Genomic DNA, 26293 nt, shown 5'->3' on the forward strand with positions numbered 1-26293 from the left:
TAATCTTAGAAAAGAAAAGTGTTAGTCGTTTATGTGAGAGCACTCAGTTTAGAAATAGTAGCTTTTAAAATGTGACATGTATTTTCTGTTTAACGGGATGGTGCAACAATACCATGAAATGATTTAGACACTTAATTAAAAACAAAGTTATGGTGATTACATTAAAAAATGTATTTAACAAATTTATTCTGTTAACTTGAGCTTCTTTCGTGGATACTTGGCATTACTTGGCATGGAATCTTTCAGTGAAAATAAATTATTTTAAACTTTGACCAGACTTGATCTCGAACCCAATTCAATCCGAAACCAGACTTCAACTCAAACCCAATCCGAATCAGAACCCAACCAGAATCCAACTCGAACCTCAATTAAGTCCAATAAGTTGAATTCATCAAATCAAATCTTTTTTATTTTTACATAAATAAATTCTTAATTTTTATAAACCTATATGTTACAATTGTTTTAATCACACTCTATATGTTTGTTACTTATGAAGGCTACATCAAATATAAAGAAAATTAAAAATGCTGTATCTTAACGACTCTCAGTCACTTTTTTTTGGTTTGTTGAAAAAAAAATTTATTAATAGAAATTGAGATTTATATAATAAATGAAAGTTAAAAATCAATCTTTCTTTCAAACTATCAATTAAATACGCTGTTGATACGTTATAATTGTCATGGTTAAATAAAAAATAACTGTGAAATTTAGTACGGTTTCTCTAAAAGACCTCAACCCACGGGAAATCCGTTATAGGTATATCGAGATCACGACGAGAAGTAACGTAGATTTTACTTTCTACTGGGAGCACCATTTAAAATCCGCTTAAGATTTATGTTCGCGCCGGTAGAGGTGCGTTTACTATAATATTTTCATAGCTAGCGCGAACGTGTTCTTTATCTTTCAGGTCACTTTCACCTCGTTGTCTTCATTGTTCAAAAACCAAAAACTAATTTCCTACTTCGTTCATGTGTTAATTAGAAAAGAAAACAAATTAAACGGTTAAATTAAATCTTTTCAATCTGCTTTCATTATTATAAAAGACACAATCGTTAAATCAATTATATTAAAATTAAATTTTTTCTCTATTTCTTAGTCCTTTTTTTCCTTTTCATCTTTGGCCTTTTGTTTTTGTCTCATTTTTTCGGCATCTCTAAATTTTCTTTGTTCCAATGTGAGACCATCGCTTGTGGAAGATTTCTTTTTGGAATTTTCTTGTTGTTTCTTTTGGTTTTTTTGTCGAGCTAAATCTCGTTGGTTACCACGAGTCATTATTTTATGTTGATTATTTTGCACATTTATTTTTAGATTAGAATTCCTTTGAATTGGATTAAAAATTTTCTGTCATCATAAAAAGTTGTCAACGAAAATATTTAACTAGTAACTGAATTGTGACAGGGTCATATAACAACATAATAAATAACTACACGACGTTATTAAAAAAAGAACAAGTTTATTATTAAAATTATAAAATAAAATTAGTTAACACAGCAATAACAAGTAAGTAATCAACAAGAATTAAAAAAAATTAAAAAATAGATTAGTTCCAACCATGTCCTCCTCCGCCATGCGATGATTCTTCTTTGTAGATGTGTTTATAAACTGGAACATGTACTGGATAAGGTTTGGCAACATGAACAGGATAATGTTTTTCAATTTCAATCTTGTATGGCTTCTCAATGTAGTGTGGAACAGGTTTTTCTACGGTAATTGGCACCTTCTTTTCAATTTCTTGAGGGACCAACTTGTAAATTGGAACTGGAATTGGATGGGGAACGTTAATGTGGACAGGATAAGGTTGTGGAACTGGGACTTTGATAACTTGAGGTACTGGAACGCCAACTGGGTGAGGAACTGGGACTCCAATTTTTTTGATAACCGTCACTGGAATTGGTTTAGTTACTTCGATGGTTTTTGTTGGGATGTTGATGTGTTCATCTCCACCTTGGATTCCATGAAATCCTCCAGAATATGAAGAACCTCCAGAAAATCCATGACCACCTCCACCAAATCCACCCCCAAAGCCTCCTCCAAACCCATGACCACCTTGATCACCTCCTCCTAATCCATGAAAATCGCCTCCTCCTCCTCCTCCTCCTAATCCGTGAAAATCACCTCCTCCACTTGAAGAACCTCCATACCCTCCTTGGGAACTATGTCCAATATCACCACCTCCACCACTAGATCCACCAGATGATCCACTGGGACCGTAACCTCCATAGCTTCCATGACTCTGACTTTGATCACCTCCCCCATAACCTCCTCCACTGGCTGAAAAACCAGCGTATGATGTGCAGATTAAAGCGAGAATGATCGCAGATCTCTGGAAAATAAAACAAAAAATGAAACGATTTTTAGAATGTATATTTTTTATCATAACTTACAAAAATCATGATGAAGTTAAAAAAATTTCTTCTTCCAAACTCTACAAAGAAAACCTTACTTAAATAGTAAGTCACAAGCGAAGAAGCTTGAGTACACTAAGAAATGTAAAAGCAACGTGAGTATATATACCCGTATTTTGATGATAGGTGGGGTCACAAGGCACGTCAGGTGAAAGGATTCTCTTCGCGGACGAGATGGTTCGAAAATTAAGGAAAGGAACTCATCTCGGAAATAACTTTGCGGTTAGGTTGGAAATAAGAGAGTTATTATTATTTCATGGCTCCCAGCTCCACGGTCAATGCTAACGGCCATATGGCTTGCGTAAGATTTTCAATGGCAATTTATTCATTTCCATTAAATAATACCAAAGGAAATAAATTCTTCGACAGATGTTTGAAGATTTCCATTAATTTCATTAAAATACCTTTTACAAAATAAAACGTACGTTGAAACATGTACAAACACGGTTAGTTTAGTAAAAGAATAACCAAGATTAATTGTTACAACACAATATCGTACCTATTTATATTCATTTCAAAAGATTTTGTATGAAACTAAAGCTTTTCTAATTTATTTCAAAAATTACCAATTTTAGCGTTAATTAAAAAGCTGCTTTATAACACATGAAAGACAAACAAGGCAAGTTTTTATCAAGTGAAAATCTCTCTGAGGAATTTTAATCATTCTAAAACGTTTTTCCCAGCGCGTTTAACATCTGACAAGAGCACCATTGCGGTTGGGACACAACTACGTTCGAACGATAAGGGTCAGAAGAGGAGGTTCTCGCGTTGCGTGCCGACTACAATATACAATTTTTAATTAAGGTATCACGTTTAATTTAATTAACAGTTATGACCGGGGCCCGTCCGTTTAATCAACTCGACGATCTGACGTTGTTAGTTTTCTTTTTTTTTTTTCGTTTTTCTATTTCTCTTTTTTCACCTGAGATCATCATCCTCATCATATTTTTCGCTGTTATCAAAGTTCGATTACTAATTATATGGAAGATCTATAAATCATTAAAAATGGAATATATCAATTTTGGGTTTTACATAAAATTAGTACATAATTAAAAATTTACAAAAAAACACTGACAATGAGAGAATCTCGCAAAGTCAGAAACCAAACTCGAACCAGAACTCAACCCAACCTAACTCGAAACTAGACTATAACCCAATCCGAACCCAACCCAACCCGAAACCAGACTTCAACCCGAACTCAAAACCAACCATTTCAATCTCACTTCTTTGCATTTGAGAAACAGACAGCTGGGATCTGTCTCAGCATTGCGCATTTTTTTCTATTTCATCGACTTATGCTTCCTTTCCCTCTCTGCATGTTCCTTAACCATCATAATCGACCTTTATAATCAACCATGGTTATGAATAACTGATGATCAGCGACTGTTTTCATTCGCGTATCTCACGACTCTTACTCTTTCCTATGGTATTAAGCTGAGGATTTTCTTGTAGTACTGATTCCATAACGTGCCACACACTACGATCCTTGTGGTACCTTGCAGCTCATTGCCTTCTCCTCTTTGTTTTGGAGGAGAATCGTCCTCTGAGGCATAGAGAGCGATATGATTATACAAGGTTGCTCCTCACGCAATCATTAAAGACATGCAGGAAGGTCCACGGGTCTGCTTCAACGCAGACTCTAACTATTTTATTGGTGACGTTATTTTTCCCGGAAGTCCTTCTGGCTGTCAGCTGGGCAAGGGCGTCATCTTCTTCTTGGTGAAGGGATCGTCTTGCTCCTCTATGCGTAACGGTGGTTGACTTCTTCCGAGACTGTGGGGAAGAGCTTATAATACTGCCTTTGGATGGTGTCGAGTGTTCATTCTTTTATTGAGAACCAGATACGCTGTGCTCAAATTCCTGACAAACGTCCTTCCACATCTGTTCCATGAATTTCTTAATTCATAATAATAATGGAGTGGTTTCTGCGTTTTCCTTTCCACTTTCTTCGCCCTCTGCAGTCATCTATACTTTCTTATGCATTCTTTCCTAGCCTCGGTAATTTCTTGGATCCGCAAGTCAAGAGCCACCACTTCGGTTTTCTGAGACTGTCTTTGTTTGCTCTTCATTTAAGCATTAACTACCTAGGGAGGGAGAATTTGATAAATTTCTTCTACGTTGTACCTTCGCTAGATAGGACGTTATTGCTTTAGTACTTCAAGTTCACTTCCTAGGCCAGTGGCGGATTGGCAAAATCTTCTGAAGCAAATGTTAGATCTACGAATTTGCGATTGACACAGGGGAGCAGAAAAAAAGTATGTTTCAATTGTAGGATGATGGGCAAATATGCTTGGATTGTAGGATTTCTTCAAAATATTTTCTTCAAAACATTCAAAAAGTTAACTCTTCAATTTTCACAAGTAATACAAACGCATTAACATCAAAGTAGAATGATTTCCAATTAAAGCTGAATTGCAGCTGACACAATGAAATTAAATGGAAAGTTATTCCTGCCGGCGTTGTTAACGTAATAGTTACAGAAGGTGGTGTGGACTTCAGAGGGACAAATTTAAATACGGATTATGTGAACCCATTTACGACGTGATGCGTGGACGCACCTTTAGTTTCTGCTAAGGCCTGTTTCATTTATTTGTATTAAATTAATGTTTAAATTGTTAATTTATTGTAAATTAAAAAATGATTTTTTAATCGAATCTGCAAACTGGGAATAAAGGTTGGCTATATGTCTTCGACCGATAAAGCAAGAAGAATCGACCAGCAGCGTCGTCGTCGCCGTCGTCGTGCTCCTTTTTCAGTCTTTTTCTTTTCGTTTTCTTTCTTTCGGCGCCGCTCCGATAACGCAAGGGAGGAATGTTCAATTTAATTCGGCGAGACGTATCTAAATTAATCTTTTCGTTTTAATATCGACGAAGAAGGGAATTTTAATTGGTTATTTGTGTGCTTAAGCGTACCGGTGTCGAAATCTTAAATTTACAATGTGTGCGTTTCTTAAGTTATCTTTAAAAATTATTAAATTAGGTGAATAAAGAAAAAAAGTAGATTATTCTAGAAAGTGAAAATTGAATTTAAGAAAATATTAAAATTAAATATAAATACATTCAGGTATTTTATGGCGTTTAAAACTTTCTTCCGTTACATTCTCACACGAGATCGAACACCGTTCTAATCATTTACGTTCTCATTTCCTGTTCTTTGCTTCGTTAAATCAACTGGAGACTTGCGCCGTTGTAATTATGCATACAGATGAGGTAGAAATTGAATCAATATCTGAGATAATTTCATAAATAATTCAAAACGGCTCCGTAAAGAGTGTTTTAACCCTTGACAACCAATTAACTCTTGATGTAATCGTGTAACTTTATATTACAAAATCTCTTATTTAATTAAAAAGAGTCTAAAAGAAGATTGAAAAATAAAAAAAAAACGTGATTAAGATTTTATGTCATATATTTATTTATTTTTTTTTTGATGAGATTTTTTGATATGTACATTTTTTTAACAAAAAATAACAAAATAATTATAACAATCAAGATGAAAAAAATGAAAGAATGAGGATGATAAGAAATGAATTTCTGCAATTACGTTAAGACAGTTTCTGGAACAATCGACGTAAGTTCATTTTCTGTATAAAATAAACTACTAAATTAGATCACAAGAAACTAACAAAAATGATTACGTCCATCATTCCAGTTTTAAACCAATTTAAAAATAAATTGAAAAGCCAACAATTAGATTAATGATGTTCACCATCACCACCATGATGTTGTTTGTCATTAACATAAACATGTTTGTAAACTGGATAATAAACAGGGTATGGTTTAGCTACATGTACAGGATAATGCATTTCAATTTCAACTTTATAAGGTTTTTCAATATAGTGTGGTTCAGGTTTTTCAACAGTCACTGGAATTTTCGTTTCGATTTCTTGGGGAACCAATTTGTAAATTGGGATGGCAACTGGGTGGGGAACATTAACATGAACTGGATAAGGTTGGGGAACTGGAACTTTAATAACTTGAGGCACTGGAATATGAACGGGATGTGGTTGAGGAACTCCTATCTTTTTAATTATTTCCACTGGAACAGGTTTTGTGTATTCGACAGTTTGTGTTGGAACATTAACATGTTCTTCTCCACCATCACGTGGTTGATATTGTTCTTGATTATCATCTCCTGAATCTCCTAATCCAGTGAAACCTCCTCCATAACTTCCATCATCTCCACCTAAGTCATGAATTCCACCTCCTAAATCATGATCTCCACCTCCTAAGTCATGAGATCCACCTCCTACGTCATGGGATCCACCTCCCAAATCATGGGATCCACCTCCGTAGTCAGATCCACCTCCTAAATCATGGGAGCCACCTCCTAAGTCATGAGATCCACCTCCTAAATCGTGACCTCCACCTCCTAAGTTATGTGATCCATAATCTTGTCCTTGATCACCAATTCCACCACCACCTCCATACTCTCCACTATCATTTTGGTTGCCTTCATCGTGTTGAATAGAGTTTTCATCACCTCCACCATCGTTTCCATGGTCGTCACCTCCATATCCTGCCCCACTAGGTATGTAACCTGCTTGAGATTTCCAGGAAAAGGTCAGCAACAAACCAAGAAGAACAATCTGCAAAAGAAATTATTTTTTTTTTTAATTATGTTAAAACAGCGTTTTAAATGTTCTTACGAGATATTTCATGGTTTCTAACGTGATTAGGTGAAGGTAAGCAAAGAGCGAACTGACGCCAATTCGAACGGATGTAGTCACTTTTATAGCATGGGGTGGGGCTGATCTGTTTGCTCGCTGCTCCCGTTACCCCTTTCTCTATAAGCTTCCGCAAAAAATAATAGGATTAAAAAAAAGTTTCTGGTTAATCAATCAGAACGAATTCATGATATCTATTTTCATGGTATTTCCTTACCCGTTCTGAACACGATGTAAAATGGTGATTATAAAACTTATTACATTCCAGCCCTAATTGATTCATTAAAAACTTTAATGTTTAAAGTGATTGTTATCGATCAATTTTAAAGTTACAAGTAATTTAAAGAAAATTCATCAAATATTTTGGTATTAATGATTTACGTTGCAATTTTTTTATGGATATAGAAAGAATACCCTACTTTCATTGTTGTTATAAAGAGAACATAATACTTCTCTTAAACAATTTTAGCTCCACATTCTGAAAAGAGAGAGAATGGTAAAAGGAACATACAATTGCGGATTACGTCTCTCCACTCATAAGATCTTTGTAAGAAGTTTACTTCCGAGACGGGAACGTGCGGTCAGCGGACGCAGAGAAAGTAAAAGTCTTCTGGCTCTGGCTACGGTTTACAGTTCGACACACTTCGTTTACCGTCCAAGTTCAAGATTATAACTGCGCGTTGCTCGCCGAACATAATTATACACATACAATGGAAGTTTGAAGCATTACATTTTCTTTCTTTGCGGGGGAACGGAATTGTTTCGGTCGATGTACTTTTTGATTTTCGATAAGAACGTTTTAAAATTAGATGGAACCTGATTTGATAATTCTCTTTGTGAAAGATTAAAAAAATTACATTTGTTATTTTACGCTTTCAAAAGAATGAATTAAAAGAAAAAAAATTATAAAAGTGCTGAGTAATTATTTTTAAAACAATAAAATTTGTTTTCTTTCTCATTTAATTTTAGTAGACATAAATTATTTCAAAAAAGTTGTTATATAAAAGAAAGTTCGTTAAGCTTTTTTTGTTTCATTGGATTTTGAATACGATTTTATTTCCTTCCGGTATAAATTAAATTATTTAAAAATTGATTTTTTAGAAAAGTTTAATGTTTTCTAGAGAAACCTTATATTAGATTTCTTTTATACTAAAACTGGTAAATATATTGAAACCAATAGATTATTGATGATTTTTTAGAAAGCGAACACGACCATAAAAGGATCATTTAACAATAGAAAAAAATTCCTATTAAATCCAACAACACTGTTATTGAAATATAATAACTTTTGGTTCACTTATATAAGGAAAAGAAGTTTTTTGGACTTCAAAAGACACCGTGCATAAATGTGATATTAAATTCCATTAAATCATGTCACTGATGTATATGAATTGACTTTACTTTGAATTAATGGTTCCTCTGATCTATGCAGTTTAGATGACGGACAAATTCAATTTAAAATTGTCCTGATTAAACCGGATATTACGTGGTGTCACTGCCATGAATCAATTGGGATGTGTTCATTATAAAAATTATAACAAAATATAAATATCAATTTTCAATCAAACCGAAACTCATATGTACTTTTATAATTTTGAAAAAGTGTTAGATATTAAATTTCAGCGGGTTGCATAATTGTAATAAGTGAAATCAAAATTTTATTTAATATGTAGATGGCTTATCACACCAGTTGTAATGATAGGTAGCTCAACGAGTTAAAATGGTCTTTTCTCACACTTGATTAATCATACTTAATGACCAACCCAACCCAAAAATAAAATAGTAAATCTGTATAAGTTTTTAAGCTAAATAGGTCAACCTGACATGACACTTAACACATGGAAGTGACAATTATTCCGTTTAATTCTATAAATATTTATTATAGAGACATAGCGTAAGATATTATAGTGATATGAGGGGATATAAAGTAAAGTAAAAGTGGTATAAAGTGATTCATGATAAAATGAAGTGTAAAAAGAGCTACATTAATAAGATAATGCAATTTGAGATGAGTCATGATAAAATATTTATGGTCTAATTATATAGCAGTAAAAAAGATATGGTACTTTATAACCTCACACCTCTGCTTGTAATAACACACGATGTATTTGATATGTAATATGTTTTGGCTAACTCAAAAATCCTTTCATTTCTACACCAGCAATATATCACATGCTTTTGAGAGTTCAACCATGTAAAAAGACTTCCACATATGATTATGTACCGTTCAACATGATATTCCTATACAAACATGTCAAAAACTTTGGTTAGGCCCTAATAGCCATACGTGTATTTAAATATGTTTGAATAATATAGTGTTAAATACATCTTCTAACCAAATTTATTAACTTTAACAATCTTAATCAATTGCGATTAAAAAATCGTAAACGTGTTAGATTAAATTTAACACCTTTTTAACTATCATTAATTTAATTTAAAAAAAAAACAATTTTCTTTCTTCGCGTTTATTTTACGATGTTTGTCTTCTTATTACCACTTTATGGCATGAAGGTGATTAAATCTATACAATAGACAATTTATATAGTGGTAAAGAAGAAAATAATTTCATTGACTCGGGTTCTTTAGTGTTTAATCTGTAGATTTATTAGTTGTAGTTTAGAACTAATGTAAGTTAAAAGAAAAAAAAATTAAATTAGATTCGCGTTGGCTTTCTATACCATCTGGAAACTTTCACTAAATCGATTTCATATTAAACTTGTAAAATTAACAAAAATCTAAAATTAACTTATTTTATTGATTTATTTATTTATTTGCGTTTCATCAAAAATAACATTTCAATGTAATTTTATATATAATTTTTTATAAAATTTGATTTTTGATAATTTTTGCTCAATAATAATTGTTTTCTGATTTTTGAAATTTGTCTTCTTTAAATTTCTATTTATGGTTCACTCAACCCGACTCTCTTTCACCTCATTTTTTTTTTTTTTCAAATGATAATACCCTTTCTACTCATACTTTCAAAACGATCCGCTTTCCAAGCAACTTCTTAAACCTTTTAAACTTGTTAAACCCAAAAAAAGGGGAAAAATGAAAAGAAAACGAAAAAATTTGAATGCCATCGATTTTTAATTAAAAAAACTCATTTATTTTTATCAAAACTTATCATTAATCAACAATAAAACAAAAAAAAAACAAAACAAACAACAATCATCAACAATCTTTTTTTCAAACTATGACTAGTTTAGGTTCCTAAAAAATTCCTTTACCATTTCGATGGTACTTTATGAATGTGTTTGTAAACAGGAACATGAACTGGATATGGTTTCGAAATATATACAGGATGGTGCTTTTCAATTTCAATTTTGACTTCTTTTTCAACTGGATACGGTACTGGTTTTTCAACTGTAATTGGTACTCTTTTCTCAATTTCTTGTGGAACCAACTTGTAAATGGTTACTGGGATTGGTTGTGGCACGTTTACATGAACTGGGTAGGGTTGTGGAACTGGGATTTTGATAACTTGTGGAACTTGAACGCCAACTGGATGTGGAACAGGAACCTCAATTTTCTTGATGACTGGAACGTGAATGTGATGAGGTTGTTCGACTGTTTTGACGGGGATGTGGATGTGTTCGTCCTGAAGGTGTTCACCACCTCCTAAACCATTCAATCCGTGATCACCCCCATGATCGTCGCCCCCGAAATCTTCCCCGGAAGAACTACCATGCCAACCATGGTCACCATCTTCACCAAGCTCGGCAAATGTTGGTCCAAAAACCACCAAAGCAAGGATTAAGAAGGATTTCTAAACAAAAATTAAAAAATTCTTAGCGAAAGTAGACTTTTTTTTGTTTTAACTTACGGCAATGTGCATGGTAAATGATTTTCTCAAGTGAACTGTTTGAGAACGAGAGAAGTGAGCTACTGATGCCTTCCAGACCGCGCCTAAAGTCTTTTATACCATGATAGAAGGGGAATGTTACGGTTTACTATTACTTGTCTTGTAGACGATTTGGATACGGAGCACAATTAGCGGCTTAAGTTAAGCGTGTTATTAAGAAGGAAAAAATTGGATTTGCTGGCGGACGGTCGGTGACCTTGAGAAGAAATTTCTAGTTGCAAAAAAAAAGGAATTGTCGAACGAATTTATAAACTAAATGAAAACATTTTTATACTCCGAAAAATGTTCTCATTTTTATGCACTGATTGATACTTGTTAGATTTTCGCTAAAATTTTATAGTGGATTATATTTTCTGACTTGGAAAATTGGCAAAATTATTTTTAAATGAGTAAAAGTAGTTATTAAATAAGCATTAAAGAGATATCGGTCTGATTTACGAGGATTGGTTTAATCAGGAAGTTGGAAATTGGTGAATGTAACAAACTAAGATTAATATTCATATTGAAAGAAAAAAATTTCTAGTTTTTAATAGTAGAATACAAGATCTGTTCTTAAAATTTAGAACAACCAAACATTTCAAGTTGGGTTTAAAGAATCATTACAACGATGATTATGGAAAGTAAAAAATAATTTATGGCACATTAAATCTTCGTCAAATTTGCTTTAAAATGTTCATTATTTTATGATGATATCTCCACTCGTTCTTAAGATACGATTTTTTTAAATTTATACTTCAATCTATAACAATCAAGCATTCAGAGTTGGATTTAAAAAATCATAACAGCGATGGTTATGGAAAGTAAGAAAATATTTATGGAGCATTAAATCTTCATTAAATTTGCTTTAAACTGCATTTTATTTTACAATGATATCCCAATTGGTTTTTGAGATACGTAAAGATTAGTTACCCTTCCATTTATATGTAAGGTTATGTAAGGTTGGAATCAAAACATCATAACTCTGGGATTTGAAGTTTTGAAGAAATGATCTTCAAAATGTGAAATACTAAATAAATGTACTTTAAATTGCTTTTTATTCTATGAAGATATCTCATTTAGTTTTTGAGATACGTTTTTTTTAATATCTGTTCTTAAAATTTAGGACAATCAAACATTCCAAGTTGGGTTTAAAGAATCATAACAACGATGTTTATGGAAAGTAAAAAATTATTTATAGCACATTAAATCTGCATCAAATTTGCTTTAAAATGTTCATTATTTTATGACGATATCTCCACTCGTTCTTGAAATACGATCTTTTTAATTTTATACTTCAATCTATAATGATCAAGCATTCAGAGTTGGATTTAAAAAATCATAACAGCGATGGTTATGGAAAGTAAGAAAATATTTATGGTGCATTAAATCTTCATTAAATTTGCTTTAAACTGCTTTTTATTTTACAACGATATCTCAATTAGTGTTTGAGATACGTAAAGGTTAGTTACCTTAGCATCTATATTTAAGGTTATGCTAGGTTGCAATCAAAAAATCATAACTCCGAAATTTTTAATTTCGAAGAAACAATCTTTAAAACATTAAATACGAAATAAATTTACTTTAAATTGCACTTTACTTCATAAAGATATCTCATTTAGTTTTTGAGATACGATTTTTTTAATATCTGTTATTAAAATTTGAAATAATCAAGCATGCCAAGTTGGGTTTAAAAAATCATAACAACGATGTTTATGGAATGTAAAAAATTATTTATAGCACATTAAATCTTCGTCAAATTTGCTTCAAAATGTTCATTATTTCATGATGATATCTCCAGTGGTTCTTGAGATAAGACATTTTTAAATTTATACTTCAATCTATAACAATCAAACATTCAGAGTTGGATTTAAAAAATGATAACAGCGATGGTTATGGAATATTTATGTACCAACCAAAAATTTCAATACCAATCTAACATTGAAATTCCATTCAACTTCATCTTCTTAGTTGTTATAATTTAATTCTGATTTAAAATTCAATCAACTCCAGCCAAATGTAAAATAAAAAACCTTCTCCATTAGAAGTAATTAAATTCTAAAATTCCGTTATTATCTAAATTACCATAGAAAATCGTTGGCGTTTCGTTGAATTGCAAGGCTCGTTACATTATTCGCCGTTTTTGAATCTATTAAAGAAACCTGAATAAAATATTTGTCCCCATTGAATAATCATGGTGGCGATTTGAGCATCGTTCGATTAACGAAACGAACGAAAATTAAAAAGAAAAGTATACCTGGAAGCCGTCCGAATCGCATTAAGGCCGTAAATTAGTCATAAGGTTTACATTCGCGCATTTCCCAGGCGCTCACGCTAGCACATATGCATAATGCATGGACGCTGTAATGTTTAATTTGTGCCCTTAATGTATGTTTATTGTTGTAAATTATTTTTGCTATTCGTTTATGCCGTTTAGTCACGAAATGGCCATTTTATGTTCGATCTTTAAAATTTTGTTTATTCAAATTTATTTTTTAAGAGGTATGGTTTAGTTTTTAAAGTAGATGATATTCTTTTATGAATTAAGAAAGTTAATTTATTGACGAATTTTTTTTCTTCTTTCAAAACGGAATTGTAAACAACTTTTTAAATTGACACGGAAACATTTTCACTCACATTCTTATTTTTAAGATAATTTTTTGCTTTTTTAAGTTCTTTTCGATATCGCTGACAACTGGTGCGCGACAAAAGCCGTCTCCTCCTATCACATTCCAAGGTGAATTTTTACATGAAAGCTAACGAAAGATTTTAATCGCGAAGCAGCTACTCCTTTCTCCCTATAAAAGCACCTCGAAGATCAGATGAATGCCAGTCTAAGTCGATCTTTCACTCTACTTACACACAATCACCATGCAGACATCAGTAAGTCATCAAATGAATATTATAATTTAATATGTTAAATATTATTATTGTTTTTTAGTTTGTTGCGGTTATCCTGTCGGTTTCCTGTGCTTTAGCACGTGCAGGATTCGCTGGAAGCTACGGTGACGATCACTCAACTTATTTCGGGGCAGAATACGGTGGAGAAGAACATGTTTACACCCCAACAAAAACTGTCGAATATACCAAACCAGTTCCAGTGCACGTTGTTAAGAAAATTGGAGTTCCCGTACCACACCCTGTAAATCTTCCAGTTCCTCAAGTTGTTAAGGTTCCAGTTCCACAACCTTATCCAGTTCACATTCATGTTCCCCAACCGGTTGCTATCCCAATTTACAAATTGGTGCCACAAGAAATTGAAAAGAAAATTCCAATCACTGTTGAAAAACCGGAACCACATTACATTGAGAAACCTTATAAAATTGAAATCGAAAAGCATTACCCAGTACATGTCAACAAACCATATCCAGTTCATGTTCCAGTTTATAAGCATGTCTACCAACATGAATCTCACCATCATAGTCACGATGATGGTCATCATTAAGAAATTAGACTGATTTTTTTAATTGCGTGCTACTTTTTGTCAGGATTTATTTATTTTCCTACTTAATTGTTGAAAGTTTTTGTTGTTGTTGAAATGTTCTTGTTTTTTGTTACATAATTAATTTTTGTTGTTATTTCTTATTGTTTTTGTTATAAAAAATGTTAATAAAAAATCCATAAAAATATCTATTTTGTTTTTAATAATAATTCTATAAATGCTTATTAATTGTCCTCAAACATGATCGATCTCTTAAAGTGTCAATACGATCTTTAATAATATTAGTAATCGGTATAATCTGATATGTTTTTAATGAACATTTTCCTTTTGGACAAATACACTTTAAAAATCATTTTTAATCGATTTTAATTTATTGTAATTTAATCATCGATTTGTACCCACGTAATAAGCATTTACGTTCCTGATACAAGAAAACCCAAAGAGATGAGGTAATAGTGTCACCAATAGAAATGTACATCCAATTAGAATTCTGGATGTCAGGGTGATGACATCAGCAAATGTTGCAACCTAATAATGGAAATAAAAGTAGAAAAGACGAACAAGGTCAATGTTGAATCGCACATGGGTCCATCCACAGGGATCTTATAGTAACAGAGCTTTCCTTTATAGCCGGGGAACTCGTAGGAAAAAGTTACTTAGAACAGAGAATCCTCAAAGATGAAGATTCTAAGGTCATTAACAGAATACATCTTGTGGGACATAAAAAAAATACGGATATCAGAGAGATATGCGATATCCAGGACATTGTGAGATGGGCTCACAAGAAAAGACGGGAACAGAGAGACAACGATAAACGCATAGAAGCCTTAAGACTGTCAAGGATAGTCAAAGATAAACTTCGAAGGGCAAACAGACTGATCTAAAAAGCACCTATATGACGGTATGAAAGCTGGAGTTCAACTTACCAGCATAGATTAAGAATAATTGGAAAATAAGACAGATGTCATAAAGTAAGAAGGGAATCACATATCAGCAGAGGATGCTTGCAACTGTGAGAGTTTACAAAGTTAAGGCCGAGTTTTGCGACTGAGGCAATACAATTTCGAATATGATAAGTCTTGGGTACATCTCAGCCTTAACGCGTGTCTTCAATAAGTTAATAATTATCTATTACAGTCGAGGCACCGCAATTTTGAAATTAAAACCTTAATCTGCGTCACCTAAAGATCTAGACGTGGGAGCTCCTGCTTTTGTTATATATTGGAAGCTTAGGTTACTTGCAGCTGCGATGCATTCCAATCTTAAGCAAACAACTATTTCCAGCTGAGGAATTAATCTCGCAGATGATAAATTCCGGATCGATATGTTAATGCCATAGCTGTCCCAATAGCTAACGGATAAAATCCTCCTCGATCCTGCTCTGCACATTGTCAGGGGCCATGGAACCTACAAAGAGGTTAGACACCCAGTCCAACCACTTCACTTTCCAAACCTGAGTTAAAATCAATGATTATGTACCAAAAAGCAAGTTGCAGATATCGACAAGAAAGCATGTCGCTTAGGTATAGCAGAAAGCTGCTTCAAATGCACAACTTTTACTATTTTGATCCACACATTTTCTTTGATCTGAATTTTATGAGCAATATGCTTACTGATATGGAATATCCATCACCTTTTAGAAACACTACACCACCTGCTTTCTCTTTTCCAGGAACATCTCTCTCAACTAATACAACAAATGTTCTATTTACTGCTAAAGTTGGTAGTTCTTCAAATTCGATTCTATTTAGAGTTTGAAAGAAGATATTTTTTTGGATCTCCTTTGCTAAAATGATTTTGTCATTAATTAAAAAGAAAAATTGAATAAGAAGTTGTGGAGGCAGTTAAAATTTGAAAAACAGCAGAATTTGTCAATTTTCCTACAATTTTTTAAAATCATAATGAAGGCTTTAACCTTTAATGTGTTAATTTTGATTTCTGTTCAAATGTAATCGTTTGATTGCTGTTATTTTGTCCTTGAAAATGAAGGTGAGATTATTAAGAGATAGTTACCAAACCGCAACTAATTTCGCTTACTAACCAATAACTAACTCGTTATATCGAGTATCTTATCTATTTTTCATAATTAATAGACGACAGTTTAACATCCTAAGGTTATAATTTATTTATTGTGGGACAGATAAAGAAATAGTTTTTGACGTGATTATCAAATTCGTTTTGTATAAGTGTCATATTAGTTTATATTAGTCACAACTTTCTTTGGACTTCGCCTTCTAATAAATAAATGACGTGAGTTTCAACACGATCTACTTCGGGGTGTGTTGCCATGACGTTTGCAAAATTGTGTTCTTGCGTAACGATTAAGTTCTTGTAATAAATTGTTTGGATTGCTTTTGTTAGTTATCTTGGCTTTTAGCTATTACTTGTCAAAAACTGCAAACCAGACAGGAAATTGTGAAATTTTCAAAGTCAAAACATTATTAACGATGTGCAATTTCAAAAATGTACTCTTATCTTTGTTGATGAAAGATTTTTGGTGCTAAATTGGAGAAATTGAATCTCAATACGATATTAACAATCTTTATTGTTATAACATACTTTATTTTTTTGCAAAAAAAGTTGATCTTTCCCTATTGGAATTTTAAGGTGTGATCAATTTCTAGAGAAATCTATTAGGGACGAACTGAGTACAAAAAGATGTAGAAAAAGAAAAATTCAATCCGAAGTTTGCTTTCATCATGTTAACTTTTACTTTCTATTAAATTAACGGGGTCCTTTCACTGCGGTTCTGATACAGATTTCGCACTTCCTGATTAGGGTTCTCGTTCACATACTTTAAATAAAACATGAATTGGATGAGATTTTTACTCATCCCATGAATGAATCTGATCGACTACCAGTAAAGAAGGTCATCCTTGTAAGGATTCATTCAACACGTTAGAAGAATCGTTTTAAAATACCAGAAGATGACCGTCAACGTAAACTCAACCGCCAACGTAAACTTAATCGCCAACGTTTGGAAGCTTCTAGAGCAACACCTTTCACTCCTTCTCTTGTGTATAATTGGGATTGTTGTTACTTTCTTTGCCTCGACCGATTTCTAATTTAATGACTTAAAGTGGTTCGTGAGCGAAATCAAACAATGGTAAGAGTTCTTTTTCGTTATTTTCATTCATAACGTGATGTTATCTGAAAATAACTTTTTGTAAAACTAAACTAAACAAATAAGATTTGTCAAAAGAGATTCAACCACATGGAGAGTTTCTTCTTGCGAGCCACAGAGCAATTATCTCAGATGGGAGCCGATTGGATGGAACGACGAAGGCAAAGTCGAAGGCGAAGGAGAAGAAGAGAAGATCTTCTTGAGGCGGCCAAAAACGACGAGAAAAAAACGAAAAACTCTCGTTGGAAAAAAGGTCCATGAGCGAGGGAAAAATATCGAGAGAGAGGCCGTTCTGGGAACCATTCGTGGCGGTGGCAGGCGCGCCAACCCTCCGGCTATGACGGTTCTTCTTCGCCGCGGCCGTAAAGGAGTAGATGGCCATCTCGGACGCGCGGCCATGAAATCACGGGCCCCGCTCGATTTGTTCGCCGCCGCAAGACGAACGGGCAATAAAAGACGTTGGAATTAAACGGGTATGGTAATCGGAGATAGGTGCTTGTGGCTCTTGCATCGTTAGAGAGACGACCCTAAAGAGATCTTCTCTTCTCATTCTTGTATCGCGCCTTATTAGCCCCATCTTGTTGTCCTTGTTTCTTTAGATCACTTATCTCTTAAGAAGAAACTATAAGAAAAAATAAATTTTAAATACCCATTGGAATGTTGTCAAACAATATATTAAAAATCCATAAAGTAGCTAGTTTTGTTAACATCGAATTTGAAGTTTCTAATAAGTATATCTATATTACTTGTATTATAGGTTTAACAATAAACTTCAAACTTGTTCAATCAATATTTCTTCTTATTTTTCAATGTACATTAACTTTTTGTCGATTTTAATTATTAATATAGTTCGTATACAAGTAAGTATTCTGAGTAATATCATTCATTGTTAAAAATTTTAATGGAATTGCGTTCTATGAAGAGTTCATTTTGAAATCGAACGAGAAACGGATCAACGGATAATAAAAGGAAGGAATCGTATGAAAAGAAGGTGGAAATTAGCAAATATATTTAGTTAACCATGTCGATGGGGTTTTCGTTTTCGATGCGGAGAGTCCTATTGTCCCCATTGGATCCGGGCCGCCGGGAGCACAAACGAATTAATCTATTTTCTATTAAGCGACGACGTGACGAGAGAACCGAAACGGCTCGTCATCTGTCCATTTAGCGCAGTCACGCCGTTTCGAAAAGCAAGCAAACGCCCCGCGCCATCGTCCCGGTTCATTATGGACACTATATGAGACCCCATTCAAACCACGGCACGATATAGAAAACGGGAACGACGACGAGGTTCCCACAGTGACACAGGATTGATTCCATTCAAATCATTTTCTTCGATTTTTTATTCTTTTCAATCCGGATGACCGATGGGAATCGCTACTCAAATGTAATCAGTTCATAATTGACCCTCTTTATCCAATAAGAAATCTCACAACATTTCTTAATTCGTACAAATTGGATTGATTTTTTACAGAGAACTGATAACCTCGTAATTTTTCAAAGTCACTAGTCTTTTTGTGGTTACGGTTAATACCTCGTTGAAAATTAATGCTGCGGTTATCAACACGTATTATCTTTAAACGGAGTAACGTGAAGGAAACGATGATTTTCCGAGGTGGAATCGTGGAAAAATTATAATTGGCAATCATGCGATTCGTTGAGCGTTAATAAATAAAAACCTTAACGAGCGCCAACGTATACAATTTTTTATTAATTCCTTTCCCAACCACATAAAAATTAACATTTTAATAAGTGTTAAAAGACACATGCAAATTTTTTTAATTAAACTTATTTTATTAAAGTTTAACTCACAAAACTTTCAGATTGACTTTGAGCGTTTAAGATCAAGATCATGACCGAGAAAGAAATGAAGATGCTGTCGCTTTCATTAACTGCTCCCAATGACGTGTTATAGTACACATACAAGAAGTAACAGAAGAGAGGAAGCTGTTCGTTGGCCCGAATCTGGGTACTCTTTGATGAGACGCCGCGAGCATCTCCTCTCTTTCACCAGCAGAAGCAGTAAGCAAGCACGGTGAAGGTCGACGTTATACCTCTCTATTACGGCCTTCATGACGTTGAATGAAAAAGGTGATTCCTTCGTTAAGGAGGTCTCCCAGTAGTAGTGGCCACTTCGCACGTAAAATCTTGCCGGAGGCCACCACAGAAACTGATAAATCAAAAGTAATTTATGGGTAATTAAAGTAGACGGGGGTTTCAATTTTATTTTTAGTAAGAAAATTTGTTTCAAAAAAATCCTTCGATGGAATCATTAAGAAAAGATTATTACAATAAAAACACAAAAATGTAAAGATATGTTTTTTTCAGAAAATTTATTACCGAATAAATAATATATTATACATAATAAATTGGAATTAATTAACTTATCGCATTTTTACAAGAAATTAATCAACGGTGGATTAGAGGTATGTTATCTAAGCTAGTGGTTTTTTTGTGCTTGATTTCTAAGTATCCACGCATTTTAACTTCAAAAATTAAAACGTTAGTGACAGAGCAAGTTAGATAACCAGATTATTCATATTTTATGATTTAGTTTGATTTGAAACTAGATTTGAATCCTTAGCAAAACTATTTTGAAACAAATTTAGTTAATATTTGATGCCTTGAAAATCATTTCCTTATTATCACCTCAAAATTGGTGATTTTTTACATTCATCACTTTGTGATTCGTCTCCGGTCCAATTCTACTCTGCGACTTACACAAGTATATAATTTTGCATATTTGTGCAATGTAGAAAATACAAAGCTCAATGAAGTTCTCACATTAACTCTTGAAATGTTGAATAATACAGTTTGTTAAAGTTAATTAAATGTCATCCATACCATTTTATTCAAAACAACAACTTAAAAATTACATTTTATTTTATAACTCATCTTTACCTTCTTCACTTTCAAAATTATTATTAACATCAACATCAAAATCTTCTTCAATAACCGATAATTCACCATCTTCGCCATTCCACCCGATAATTTCTTTAACTTTAGGGATTCCATTTTCCAAAGAAAAGGTACTAACCACCTTCCCAGCTGATAATTCTCTTAAGAATTCTTTAATACCATTCGTTGAAAATGATCCTTTCATTAAAATATATTTCATTTTACTTTTATTCAACGCGACGAGAGTGGGGTATCCAAAACCGCCAACTCCCAAAGTTTCTTCAAGTTCTAATTGGCTTCCGGCTTCCAACCAAATCCAACCCCAATTATTCCGTCGAAAAGTGTTACCCATTATTTTTAAAATTGCTATATAATCGTTTCTACAAGATGATTGACAATCTAAAATGTGAGGTAAAACGCTTATAACACATAACATTTTCTCTGTGCATTCTTCAAGAATTGATTCCTGTGTTAATTCTTTGATTTCCGGTGGTGGTTGTTGATCTTGTAATAAGTTTAATGCAAATGTAACAATTTCGTCTACTTTTCGAGGTCCTTGATAAATTTCAGGAAATTTATTTGTTTTATCGCCAAGTGGAAATATTTTAATTGTAGGATAACCGCTTATGGAATATTCGTGAGATTTCATTGTATTAACAGTGCAATCTAAAGCACCTAATTTCACTTTTCCTTTCAATAACTTTGCTGCTTTTTCCCATTCTGGTTGTAAATTTTTACAATGACCACACCAAGGTGCGTAAAATTCCACTAACCATAAATCATTCGATTTTAGAACGTGCGAATCAAAATTATTATCAGTTAATTCGATAACATCGGATATTTTTTGCTTTCCTTCTATTCTTTCTATACGTTTTTCAACATTTTTTGCAAGTACTCTTAAAGCTTCTTGGACGAATCCTTGAAGAGTTCTTGCTCCTGTGTAAGTAATTGGTTTCTTTTTCAATCCGAAAATAGTTATTGTTGGAAAATCACGGATATCATATTTTTGACCAAAATCTGTATGTTTCTCCACATCTAAAGCACCTACTTTAATTATTCCACGGAGTGATTTCGCCACTTTTTTCCACGTCTCAACTAGATCTTTACAATGGTTACACCATGGAGCGTAAAATTCAATCAACCAAATTCCATTATCATCAAGAACTAATTTGTCGAAATTTGATGGCGATAAGATTATCACATCTTCAGGGAAATTATAAAGAGAATTGACTGAGGAAATAAAAAATAGAGGAAATATTATTGAATACATCGACTTTTTTGATGACTTGTTGATACTCAAAATAAATTGTCACTATGGTTTCTTATTAGAATGGATGATTTTTGATTTAAACCTAAACTAGTTATGTATTCGTTTCAAGAAATACAAACGCTTTCGCCCCCTCCTGAATATCATTTAACGAATTTATCTTATCCGCAATCTAATTTTAATTAATCGTAACCGTCCGTAGCCGCATAACTGACTCGGGTACAGATAGTTACAGATCTCGTCTCGCCGATAAAAGCTCGGTAGGGAATGCAAACCATCCGTGTTCATCACAAAATACCGCCCCAAACCGCGTCCCGCGCATTCCTCCCCCGGTTTGAATTTATAATTTCGGTCGAAAAGAACGGAACCTAAAAGCGATTAGGTCTGCGATAAATGCATTTTTAAACGGGTCGCGATAAGGTCGCATAAATAAAACGCAGGGCACGAATAGAGAGATATTTCGAATTTGTGGGGGCCCCTTTCGACTTCGGAATTCCAACGCGAGAAGAATGACGCGTGGCATTCAGGTAACTTGTCACGGAGATTCTTCTTCTCGAAAAATAAAGAAACAAGAGGAGAGAAAAAGGATTTCGAAATTCAAATCTTTCTTTAACTTTTTTTTATTTTAGTTTATTTGAAGCTTTTTTAGTATTAAAAGGATTTTCTATTCAATGTAGTATGTGCAAAATGAAGTAATACGGTAGCATTTATGCTACAAATGCCATCTTCGGACCGTTCGAATTGCCTGGTTATGAAAGCTTACTTACATAACATGTTAGAACTGACTCGCTTCGATGATACTTTCTCTACATAGAGAATTACATCATATACCAAGTTCAAGGTGCCTATATTTTCACGACCATTTCACTTTTTTACCTCTTCATCTTCAAATGTGTCTTCTTCAAGATAGATAGTTTAGATAGAACAAAGCTGCTGGTTAGATACATGTTATAGACTTCAATTAGAGGTTATCAGAGATTAGCAGTGCCAAATCTCACAAATTTCATGTGTTTATGTATGCAAGCACTTTTTCATATACTCGACTTCTTCATAAACAACCGGTTGAACAATATTTGCAACCTTGAGAAATATAGAAAAGATGTAAAAAAAGAAGAGGAGTTAACAAACAAGAGAAATAAAATGAGAGAATTCATTGGGAATCTAAAAGGGAATGAGTCACGTTTAAATTCTATTAGGATGCAATTGAACGGAAGGCATTTATGGAACTTTTGATTTTGGCAGTTGATTTGGAAATTAATTTTTCAAATCATCTTTCAAGACCTGCAGGCGTGCACTAAAGATACAGTTGCACTAAAGAAATGGAACTAATTTGTTTGGTTCATATGCATAGAGACTGAGGTGAGTTATGTATTCCCCAACATGTTCCAAATTCTTACGAAAATCAAATACTAGAGTTCAGAATTGCTTCATTATACAATTATCCTACATTATTTCATGTTTTATGTTGTCCATTTTTTATCAATCATTAGGTCTTCTTGTTCTACTTATTCTTGCCCACGTTCTACCCCACGGTGTTGGATCTGGAATCCATCTCCAGTAGGGGTTTCTTCATACTGGATTCTTGGTCTACCCTGTTTTCTTCTTTCTTCTGGTATTACATTGAACATTTTCTGGTTGGTATACTTTCCACATCCATTCGAACAAGTTGGTCATACCAAAGCAGCTGTTTCTCTTCTGTCTACTCTACTAAAGCTGTCAAGCTTAGTTCTTTGGTGCTTTTGTTTCGTATTCTGTATATTAGTTATTGGTTTTTCCTACTATACTATTTTTCGCAGATACTTCTTATTTTTGATTTGTATCTGTCTAAAATTGTCCAAGTTTCAGACTCGTAGATAAGTGTGAGTGTATAGATGGATTTGTATAGATATAATTTTGTATTAGTGCTTTTGCTATTCTCTTATATATTTCTTGATCTATTTTGCCATCTTTACTAATCATGATTCCGAGATAGTCGTATTTTTCTACTAGCTCTGGTCATTGTACATCTATTATTGCATCCGTGCTTCCTCATCCATCTGCCTCGGTGATATGTACGATCTTGCTTTTGTTCCTGTTTGTTCTTCATTTAGATGTTTTTTATCCTACCAAGACTCTATCTACTTTGTCTATCATTAGTACAATATCGTCTATATATGCTTGGCCTGACGTACAGATTGAAATTAGGTTGTGGTATCCCAATTTCGTCGACCTTGTTCGATTTTTGACATCTTTTATTATTGATTTATTATTATTCTCTATTCCAAACTCATCTGATGTCTTTCCATTGAGTCCAACTGTTCCTATTAATTTTGTGTATATAATTTTGATTACTTTGCCTAGATTTAAACTTGCCCTTAGTTTATTTAAAGCATTCCACATAGGTTGTCTGGGTATCTGGTCGAAAGCTGCATTCAGATCCAGCAAAGCTAGGTATAAATCCTTAATTCTGTCTACTGTTTTCTCTATTATGTCATTAAGTGATCCCGGGTTTTTCGGTTAGCTCGGAAATCGCCATTACACTTCTTCAAGTCTATCTTAATTGTTTTTCTAAAATTTTTGAGTAAAGTATTATCTCCGTATTTTTAAGAGTTGGTGGTATGTAATCTTCGCCTGTTGCTTTTCCGTTTCGGGTTTTTTTTAGGGCATCTCGCATCGTTCACGCTCATCTCCTCTTTTGCCATTTTCTCTTCTCCTTCTTGAAACTCTATTCGATTTTCAGCATCCAGTTCTTCCTTCTCTCATTCTCTAAATCGTTCGTTCGTTACGCTCCATTTTGCTTCTATTCAGCTTCTTGACAACATTCCAGAACTATTTCTGGTTTTCCCTATAACTTTAGCTCTTTTTCTTTCCAAATTGTTCCCTAACTTGAACTTGCTCAAGCTCAAGTTATTGAAATTATCTTTAATTAATCTTAAACACGCATTTGTTGGGATATGTACACATTTTCCAGTAAATGTACTGACTATATTTATTCTCATTATTATCTATGTATAAGTTGATTAATTAGAAAACAGTTTTAGAATTTGCTTAAACTGATTTCACTACATTTTCAAAATTGTTGAAACCAAAATTGTTCAACAAGCTTAGTTCCACTCTAAAACTCCTTTTGTTTTAGTAACGTCACAGTAAATTTGAAAATCCTCGTCCGGGGGCGGTTGCTTCCCTAAGAAAATTTCGCACAGGTGAAACCGGCGTTGTACCCACATAGAACCGGAAGTCTCCGTAATTTATCGCAGCGCGTACCGGCGAGTGTAACCGGATTATAGTAGGAAAACGGGATGTTTATCTTGTTTTTGGATCGTCGCGGCGCGATGTAACAACCCCTCGAGTCTCGCTCCCCGAAAAGTTTTTCTCGGATCCAGTTTTAATAAAACACCCCTCTCTCGCGAACCGTATTTTCATTTGCCGTTTTTTTTTTTGTTTTTCTCTTTTTCGTTTTCCGGGCTTCGGCGTCGTTACAACTTCGGAATCGGTTTAATGAATACGTTAGAACGGGGATGATAAATTGTCCTTTTTTTTTTGGTTGTCCCCTCGAAAAGGGAGGTTTAAAGTATCGATCAGAACAGCACATGCGTTCGGCGAAATAAAACGCAAACTCTCGAAATGCGCCATTACTTAAGCATTCAAAGCGACCCCGTTCTCCACCCTTTTCTGCCACGATAATGGCTTTCGTATGCATACGCGACCCACGGGTGGTCCCCGAAAAGCCAATTTAGATTGTAAGAGATCGTCTGTTTGTTTTCATATGAGGGGGTGTGCAAACCTAAACAGCACCACACACACAACCAACCCAAAGGGCATCAACAGAGAAAAGGGGATCGTTGTAATCTCGGATTTTGCATTTATGGGATCTCACCAAATTACACACGTAACATTCTTCACTTCATCAAAATAAAAATATGTTAAAAATGAAATTTTTTGACCTACAAATGTGGAAAATTTTGTTAAAAATTAGTTTGCGGAAATGAAACGGTGTTGCACATCCAACAACACGAATCCCGAAATGACGACATTTACACGGATGTTATACAGTCGCTTCCAAAATAATGTTACCAACAGCATGGTTTTTAGTGCTTAACGTAGACAGATTTGTGGGGTGCGCGTTGCATCGTGTTTGAAACATAAATGTCCTCGCAGTCGTTCGGACATTTCGGTCGTGGTAATCATCAGGAAGCGTTAACGGCGTCGACCGACATCTTTCGCGTAAGAGAGATTTATAATCAACCACAGATATTTGAAACTACCTAAAAACGATAGCTCAATATAGAGAACAACAACGTTTTCAGATTTCCCTTCTGAATCGTTTTCTTCTTTTTCGTCGTTTTGGATTCCGACAAGCGCGGGCGAGCTTCCGACGTGGTGAAACAAAAGCGGCGAACGACGACGACGTAGACACTTTTAATTCCGTACGCTGCCGCGATGATTCATTTTGACAGTCGAGAATCTGTCGGCCAACGACGACGTCTTTTTTCGCCTTGTTGTTTCCGCCGTTTCGCTCTCTGCCATGACGTTACGTTAAATTCTATCCTTTCTCTCTCGCATTTTCACTCTTTCCATCCCGAAAAATAAAGGGGCGGCAGACGAATCCGCGTTCGCCTCGCTTGGTTTCGCGATCAACACAAAACGAACGACGGATCCAACCCTTCTTTT

The 26293-nt window shown here is 34.0% G+C and overlaps 6 protein-coding genes across 6 annotated transcripts; 1 reads left to right on the forward strand and 5 right to left on the reverse strand.

Annotated features, from left to right (window-relative positions):
* Window positions 1-1007: 1007 nt before the first annotated feature.
* Window positions 1008-1357, reverse strand: LOC111418913 (putative SERF-like protein). The gene has a single exon (XM_023051618.2). It carries the CDS (start codon window positions 1270-1272, stop codon window positions 1093-1095), a length of 180 nt encoding a protein of 59 aa, XP_022907386.1. The 5' UTR covers window positions 1273-1357; the 3' UTR covers window positions 1008-1092.
* Window positions 1358-1433: 76 nt separating this feature from the next.
* On the reverse strand, window positions 1434-2476 carry LOC111418874 (uncharacterized). Its single transcript, XM_023051577.2, has 2 exons — window positions 2385-2476; window positions 1434-2323 (listed from the first exon to the last, which is right to left on the reverse strand). The coding sequence occupies exons 1-2, from the start codon at window positions 2391-2393 to the stop codon at window positions 1541-1543; spliced, it is 792 nt and encodes a 263-aa protein (XP_022907345.2). The 5' UTR covers window positions 2394-2476; the 3' UTR covers window positions 1434-1540.
* Window positions 2477-5795: 3319 nt separating this feature from the next.
* On the reverse strand, window positions 5796-7401 carry LOC111418881 (uncharacterized). The gene is made up of 2 exons (XM_023051584.2): window positions 7054-7401; window positions 5796-6993 (listed from the first exon to the last, which is right to left on the reverse strand). The coding sequence occupies exons 1-2, from the start codon at window positions 7063-7065 to the stop codon at window positions 6100-6102; spliced, it is 906 nt and encodes a 301-aa protein (XP_022907352.2). The 5' UTR covers window positions 7066-7401; the 3' UTR covers window positions 5796-6099.
* Window positions 7402-10142: 2741 nt separating this feature from the next.
* Window positions 10143-11062, reverse strand: LOC111418857 (uncharacterized). Its single transcript, XM_023051555.2, has 2 exons — window positions 10898-11062; window positions 10143-10840 (listed from the first exon to the last, which is right to left on the reverse strand). The coding sequence occupies exons 1-2, from the start codon at window positions 10907-10909 to the stop codon at window positions 10298-10300; spliced, it is 555 nt and encodes a 184-aa protein (XP_022907323.1). The 5' UTR covers window positions 10910-11062; the 3' UTR covers window positions 10143-10297.
* Window positions 11063-13730: 2668 nt separating this feature from the next.
* Window positions 13731-14541, forward strand: LOC111418893 (zinc finger protein 512B-like). Its single transcript, XM_023051597.2, has 2 exons — window positions 13731-13795; window positions 13854-14541. Exons 1-2 carry the CDS (start codon window positions 13784-13786, stop codon window positions 14355-14357), a joined length of 516 nt encoding a protein of 171 aa, XP_022907365.1. The 5' UTR covers window positions 13731-13783; the 3' UTR covers window positions 14358-14541.
* A 5727-nt stretch (window positions 14542-20268) lies between these two features.
* On the reverse strand, window positions 20269-21710 carry LOC111418890 (protein disulfide-isomerase A6 homolog). The gene has a single exon (XM_023051594.2). The coding sequence runs from the start codon at window positions 21644-21646 to the stop codon at window positions 20363-20365; it is 1284 nt and encodes a 427-aa protein (XP_022907362.2). The 5' UTR covers window positions 21647-21710; the 3' UTR covers window positions 20269-20362.
* Between the last annotated feature and the right edge of the window lie 4583 nt (window positions 21711-26293).

This window comes from Onthophagus taurus, chromosome 7, assembly GCF_036711975.1.
Source record: "Onthophagus taurus isolate NC chromosome 7, IU_Otau_3.0, whole genome shotgun sequence".
In the NCBI taxonomy this organism is placed as follows: Eukaryota; Metazoa; Arthropoda; class Insecta; order Coleoptera; family Scarabaeidae; genus Onthophagus; species Onthophagus taurus.